The 7,362-nt window shown below is 42.3% G+C and overlaps 1 protein-coding gene across 1 annotated transcript in view; it reads left to right on the top strand.

Annotated features, from left to right (window-relative positions):
- Nucleotides 1–6,945, top strand: part of rgra (retinal G protein coupled receptor a) — a 7,528-nt gene extending 583 nt beyond the window's left edge. Inside the window, exons 2-7 of the mRNA XM_055661664.1 lie at nt 583–739; nt 1,831–1,952; nt 3,730–3,883; nt 5,112–5,229; nt 5,697–5,810; nt 6,665–6,945. Coding sequence (XP_055517639.1) covers nt 583–739; nt 1,831–1,952; nt 3,730–3,883; nt 5,112–5,229; nt 5,697–5,810; nt 6,665–6,808 — 809 coding nt within the window. The 3' untranslated portion in view covers nt 6,809–6,945. The remainder of the gene's footprint in view (nt 1–582; nt 740–1,830; nt 1,953–3,729; nt 3,884–5,111; nt 5,230–5,696; nt 5,811–6,664) is intronic.
- The last annotated feature ends 417 nt before the right edge of the window (nt 6,946–7,362 follow it).

Genomic DNA, 7,362 nt, shown 5'->3' with positions numbered 1-7,362 from the left:
TTTACCCCGGGTCCCCCCCCACACTCCAAAGACGTACAGGTTTGTAGGTTAATTGGCTTTGGTAAGATTGTAAATTGTCCCTAGTGTGTTGGATGGTGCTAGTACATGGGGATCGCTGGTCAGCATGGACTCGATGGGCCGAAGGGCCTGTTTCCACACACTATCTCTAAACTAAACTAAACTAAAAGACTTTCAGCAGCAGTTGAGTGGGGTTAATTTGAATTAATGAGGAGAAAACCTTTGTATTATAAATGCCCTAAGGTAACAATCATCTCCATAATTCCATTGTATTTCATTGCATTTGTGTACGTGAGATATTGATGGGGTTTGGAAACAATCTAAATTCTTCAGCCTCCACGTTGAAGCTTCCATGTTTGACCTGCATTGTGCCGAGTTCTGATGCCTGCTTTGTTCCCTAGATTCAAGTCAGTTGCATCTGCCCTTCAACGGACTGAGGCTATTTCTGTTTTTCGTCTTAACTAGATAAGATATTTCTAATACAATTATGTAATCAAATTTGGTATTTGAAGTCGCCCTCACAGTGTGTTTGTGTGTGTGTGTTTTTTCTGACCTGCCCTGCAGCACTCATCGGACTCCTCCTGAATGGCTTAACAATCTTGTCCTTTTATAAGATAAAGGACCTCCAGACACCGAGTAATCTCCTCGTCGCCAGTCTGGCTGTTTCCGACACTGGCATCTGCGTGAACGCATTAGTCGCTGCGTTTTCAAGCTTACAGAGGTAAACACGCTTTGGATCGGAAAGAATTGCGTAGAATGTGCAACACGGCAGCTAGTCACCTGGGCAAACTAATCCGGGCCAGAGCTGTAGACAGGAACTGCAGATGCTGGTTTATACTGAAGATAGACACAAAGTGCTGGAGTAAAGGGCATGTCCCACTTATGCAACCTTTACAGCTGACTGCTGGCATCCGTGATGGGTCGCCGAAATTTTCAACATGTTGAAAATTCAGTGGTGACCAGAAAGATGCTACGACTCTATGGAGACGTCCCACAATCATAGGAGACCACTCATGACCATACAGACTGTATGTGGTCCGGGGTCGCCTGTATGGCTGATCTCTGACTCCTAATCCCATTTTCCTGTCTTCTCCCCATAACCCTTGACACCCATTCTTGTCAAAAATGTGTCTATCTCTGCCTTAAAAATATCCACTGACTTGGCCTCCACAGATCCCTGTGGCATTGGGTTCCACAGATTAGCTGCCCTCTGATTAAAAAAGATCCTCCTCACCCCCTTTCTAAAGGATAGTCCAAAAAAAAAGTATTTGATGCCATGATTTTCCTGATCTGCAACTCCAAATGTGTATCTTTCTTCCACATTGTGTACACATGCTTTTTGAGATCTTTCTGTGCATCTACAGTAACCAGAAGAAGACTTCAACATTCACAATTTCATAGCACATCACATCTCTTGCTTAGAGAGTAATGCCCCTGTCCCACTTAGGAAACCTGAACGGAAACCTCTGGAGACTTTTTGCCCCACCCAAGGTTTCCGTGCGGTTCCCGGAGGTTTTTGTCAGTCTCCCTACCTGCTTCCACTACCTGCAACCTCCAGCAACCACCTGCAACCTCCGGGAACCGCACGGAAATCTTGGGTGGAGCGCAAAGTCTCCAGAGGTTTCCGTTCAGGTTTCCTAAGTGGGACAGGGGCATTAGATTTAGCTCTATGGGCTAAAGGGAATCAAGGGATATGGGGAGAAATCAGGAGCCGGCTACTGGTTTTGGATGATCATATTGAATGGCGGTGCTGGTTTGAAGGGCTGAATGGCCGACTCCTGCAACTATTTTCTATGTTTACGTCTCTCACAGGTACTGGCCTTATGGCCCAGAAGGTTGCCAAATTCACGGCTTCCAAGGATTTCTGGTAGCACTAGCCAGCATTAATACCTGTGCAGCAATTGCCTGGGACCGATACCATCTAAACTGCAGCAGTAAGTAACACTGGCCATTTTCAATCAAAGCAAAGGGGCAGCATGAGAAAGATGTTTGCAGATCATAACAAAATCAGCCACAGAGATGAGGAAAGCTTTAGACTCAACGACAACACAGAAGGTCTGACCATATGATGAATGGAATATCATGTACGTTTTCTGGAGCCTTGCAAATAGAAAAATATCTAATTCCCTTGGAGGAGCAATCAAAAATCACAAGAGAGTGGTTTAAAATATTTAATCGAAGATTGAGTGAGGAGATGTGCAGTTGGTTGAGGCAGGGACTATCCCAATATTTATGAAACAGTTCGACAGGTACATGGATAGGACAGGTTTGCAGGGATATGGGTCAAACACGGGCAGGTGAGACTAGTGTAGCCGGGACATTTTGGTCGGCATGGGCAAGTTGGGCTGAAGGGCCTGCTTCCACACTGTATCACTCTATGATTCAGGACAAGGAGATGAGAGAGTAGTAGGTAGCAGGGACCCACGTCTGGAGCTGTTTCCACCCACTCTCCAAAGACGTACAGGTTTGTAGGTTAATTGATATGTGTAAAATTGTCCCTAATACGTGTAGGATAGTGTTAATGTGCAGGGATTGCTGGTCAGAGTGGACTCGGTGGGCCATAGGGCCTGTTTCCGTGCTGTATCTCTAAACCAAACTCAACTAAACTAAACCATTGGGCCATAGGGCTAGTGCTGGAAAATGGGACTGGACTCAGTATCCCTGTTACAACTGACATAGACAAGATGGGATAAATGGCCTCCTTGAGTTTGAGTTTATTATCACATGTGCCGAGGTACAGTGAAAAGCTTTTGTTGCATCCTATCCAGTCAGTGGAACGGCCTCTGCGTTAGAACATAGAACATAATGCATTACAGTGTAGGAACAGGCTCTGTGCCAAACAGGATGCCAAGTTAGTGTTGTATATTAAATATGATTCTATATTTCAAACCACAAGTTGTACTGATTTAATTGATAAATGCTCTTGAATTTTATTTGTGGCTTGCCAGTTCTTAACTAAATTTGAGGGAAGATTTCAGGAAACTCTTAAACCAAAATTAATTGTCATTTCCTTTGCCACTTTAAGAAGAGATTTAGATTAGAAAAGACACAAAAAGCTTCAAAAAGTCATGAAAATATCGTGCAATAGTTGCACGTGACAAGTTGTGTAACGGTGCACTGAGTCTCTTTGAAGAAAGAAAAACGAGTTTATTTATCTGGATGTCAGCAATGTGATCAAACTGCAAATGTGGAGCAGAAAGTATTCCTAATCCATTGAGCCTGCTGATGTTGTAGCCAACGCAACCTTTAAACCAACTTCACTGGGGCCTCATTTGAATGCACTCTTCATTGCCAAATCAAAGATTAGTGAAAGGCTGACTACAGCACATTGTGGAGTTGGTCTTTGCTCGAGTAATCTCTGAATTTATTTTTGCCAAGTAAATGGAAGCTCTCCGTCATTTCAATGTACTTATTCAACTATGCTTTATCAGGGATATGAGTCCCAGCACTCTGAATGCTACTCAGCTCTGTAATGCCTGTGAAAATAATCCCATTCTTTCCCTCATCTGATTGCTAAAGCAGATTTATTTCATTCATCGCCATCATTCCCCATTCCCTACACACGGATCCTCACTCTGAATTGCTCCGAATGATAGTTTAAACAATTTTCTAAAGTGAGCATTAAAATTCTAACTGGTACGTCTCAGTTGTAGACTTAAATTTCCATTTATCTGGATGAAGGAGCATTGATATTTTAATCTTCTGTTACAGGGTCAAAATTACAATGGAGCAATGCCATGGTTGTTATATTATTTATCTGGGCATTTGCTGGATTTTGGTCACTCATGCCTTTGTTGGGTTGGGGTGAATATGATTATGAGCCATTGAGAACCTGCTGCACTTTGGACTACTCGAAAGGTGACAGGTTGGTAAATGATGTTATTTAGTGTCATTCATAAAAAACCCGCAGCACATTGGATGCACTTTAGTGTAGAGATACAGCGCATTCACCACCAAAAGCGATCCTCGTTACACACCAGGGCTGGCATCAGATTGGATTCAATTTATTATTGCCAGTCTCCTGCAGAACGTGTTGTCCGGGGGGGGGGGGTCCTGGTGCAGTTTTGTTGAGTAGAGTGACAGCCGCCGGAAAGAAGCTGTTTCGAGCTTTAGAGATACAGCGCGGTAGGAGGGTAAACAGTCCAGTCAGTCCTTCAGCTGAGCGCCCTCCGCCGACAAGCGACTCAATGGAGGGAGCGTCCTCAGAGCAGTTTACCATACCATCCTCTCGCACCCCAATACTATTCTACACACCAAGGAAAATGTATAACTCTCTCTACCAAAGACCATTAACCCACAAACTTGTACATCTTTGGAGTGAGGGAGGAAACCAGGGCACCTGGAGAAAACCCACGCGGTTACAGGGAGAAGGTACAAACTCCGTACAGACAGCACCCGTAGTCAGGATCGAACTTGGATCTCTTGCGCTGTAGGGTAGCAACTTTACCGCTGTGCCACCATGCTGCCCCTTTAAACAAAACTCCAAAAAGGTTTATTTGGTGTAGATTAATATAAATAAATATTTTTGACCTTTGGAAGGCGGCTATGCATTAACACATAGAATGTGACTGGAATCACAAATGGGTCAAACAATAAATAGAATGATGACAAGAATTACCAAGTTAAAGCTCCAGTTAATCCTCAAGATATTGATGTTGGGGATCTTCATGATGGTAATGATATTCTTGTTTGAGGTATTCATCACAGCACCAAACATGTTGGACACCACCTTGGATTCATCATTGCAGAATAACACTGAGATTAAATTTGATTAATGACCCGTATCAGATCTGATTTCAGATCTGGACCTAATGTGAATTAGAAACTGCTTTAGTCCGGTTCTGAACCAAAAATATAAAATCATCTTTAGGTTGCTTATTTTGGATGAAGAGGGAAACGCATGACTCTTTGGAAAATTGAGCTTGCATTAAATAATAATGAGAATATTGTACCAATATGGTCTCAAATTATGTAAAATCAAACTATGCCTTGGTATCAGAACTGTACAAACTTCAACATTCTGCAACAACTGTTAGAAATCTTTTAACTTTGTCAAATATCTTGGGACACTCATCTCCATTTTTTTTTTTCAGAAACTTTGTCTCATTCTTCATTCCATTGGCACTTTTCCAGTTTGCTCTTCCACTTTTCATCTTGGTGTCTTCTTACCAATCTTGTGCGAATAAATTCAAGAAAACTGGACAAGTCAAGGTAAAAAAGTCATGGTTTTAGTTTTAGTTTTAGGGAGGATTTTAGGAATTTCTGTTAATTGACATTGAGAAGATGAAATATCCCTTTAAGTCCAGTAAGGAATTGATCCTGATGAAGAGGAGGGAAAGTTTCACAGAAAGACTTTTCACTATACCTCGCTACACATGGCACTAAACTAAACTAAAACTAAACTAAACTAAACTAAACTAAACTAAACTGAACTAAACTGAACTAACGTAAAAAGTAATGAAGAAATTCTCTGGGATCAGCTGATTGGGTTGGCCAGGGTCGGCTTTGAATTATGGTATCGTTAGTGTGAAACAACACACATGGTGAAGACAGGGAGCATCTCCAATGTTTCCACAAGGATTCACTGGTCTGGCACATAAACAGATGCCTCGAGCTTTGTGCGATACAATTGTTTGTTGATTTGAACTATGTTAAATTAATAGTTTGTTTCCGACCAGTTTAATACAGGGCTGCCTTTTACAATCCTTCTCATCTGCTGGGGTCCTTATAGCCTCCTGTGCACGTATGCTGTCGTCAAAAATGTTATGGTCATATCTCCAAAGATCAGAATGGTAAGTAAGGCAGTTTCTTGGTATCTTCAGAAAGAAATGTGCACAAAAGAGCCACAAGCTGGGTTAGATATTTCAGCCCAAGGGCCCTGGGTGTAAGTTCATAAGACCATAAGACATGGAAAAAGAATTAGGCCATTCGGCCCATCTGTTCACTGTCATTCAATCATGGCTGATCTATCTTTCCCTCTAAACCCCATTCTTCTGCCTTCTCCCCTTAATCTTTGACACCCTAAATAATCAAGAATCTTTCCCCCCCCCCCCCCCCCCCCCCCCCCCCTCCCCACCCCACCATTACCATTGGATCTAAACCCTTGAATTCCCCAGCCAACGTCATTGTGGGGGGGGAAATTGTCTAAAATGTCACCGCAGGCCAGGAAGGCATCTTATTATCAACTTCTCAAGAGCAATTGAGTTCGGGACAATAAACGAAGACAGGAAATGGCCAATGTTGGAATCTTGAGCAAAGGCAAATTGCCGGAGGAACTCAGCGGGTCAGGCAGCATCAAAAACGCTGCCCCGTCCACTGAGTTCCACTAGCAGGTTGTTTTTTCCCCCGCAATGGGCAATAAATGCCGGCCTTGGTGACAAAGTTCACATATGATCGAAAAAGTTTAAAAATCCTTTGGAAGTTATTTTTGTAATATTGTTATATTACAGCCAAGAGAGAATTTTAATATTAGATTTCAAAACTGAGTTGCAACATTGCTAAGGAACTGGTGTGTCTTAGTTTTTGGATACGTACAGTTGCAGTTTTGGGTTGCTGACTCAGATAGGATTGCTGTTTACATTGGTTTAGTAAACTTGCAAACCCGCTGTAAATAGAGCGGTGTTCTCATCTACTTCTGTGTTTCCAGCTTCCAGCCATTCTTGCAAAGACCTCACCCATAGCCAATGCTTTTGTCTACGCACTCGGAAATCCTAATTACAGAGGAGGGATATGGGCCTTCCTAACAGGACAGAAAATGGAACCAATTGAAACAGACGGAAAAATGAAGTAAACAGAACTGTCAGAGGGAAACAAACCGAAATGCAGAGCAAAACTATTCACCCAACCTGTATACTATGTTCTTTTCACAACATCCTACTCCGTAACATGTAAAAAAGTATTTGTATTTCTAAACAACGGGAATATACATGTACACATTTTGGCTCCAAACTTCCTTCAACCAAAAGGATTACAGGATTACAAGCATTTCACTTTGTTTGAGGGCAAAGAAACATTTGGACACACACATGAACAAGCAGACAAGCACCCATATCCAGGATCGATCCTGGGTCTCTGGCGCTGTGAGGCAGCAACTCTACTGCTGCACCACCGTGCCACATGTACATTGAACACCACTGGAAGGATGGCAATATTTGAAATGTGAACCTTTTAGACTGAATGACTTCCTTTTCAATTCAAACACACAATTTGATTATGCAACACAGAAGAGTCACAACACAACCACATTGAGAAATAATTTGCTGACAGGCAATGTATGTAGATGTAAAATTTTAAATTACCTGCAGATTTATAAGTTAAGATAGACATCGTTTGGGGACACTAATT

Source organism: Leucoraja erinacea, chromosome 34 (genome assembly GCF_028641065.1).
Source record: "Leucoraja erinacea ecotype New England chromosome 34, Leri_hhj_1, whole genome shotgun sequence".
In the NCBI taxonomy this organism is placed as follows: Eukaryota; Metazoa; Chordata; class Chondrichthyes; order Rajiformes; family Rajidae; genus Leucoraja; species Leucoraja erinaceus.
This window is presented reverse-complemented; position numbering and strand designations above follow the sequence as displayed.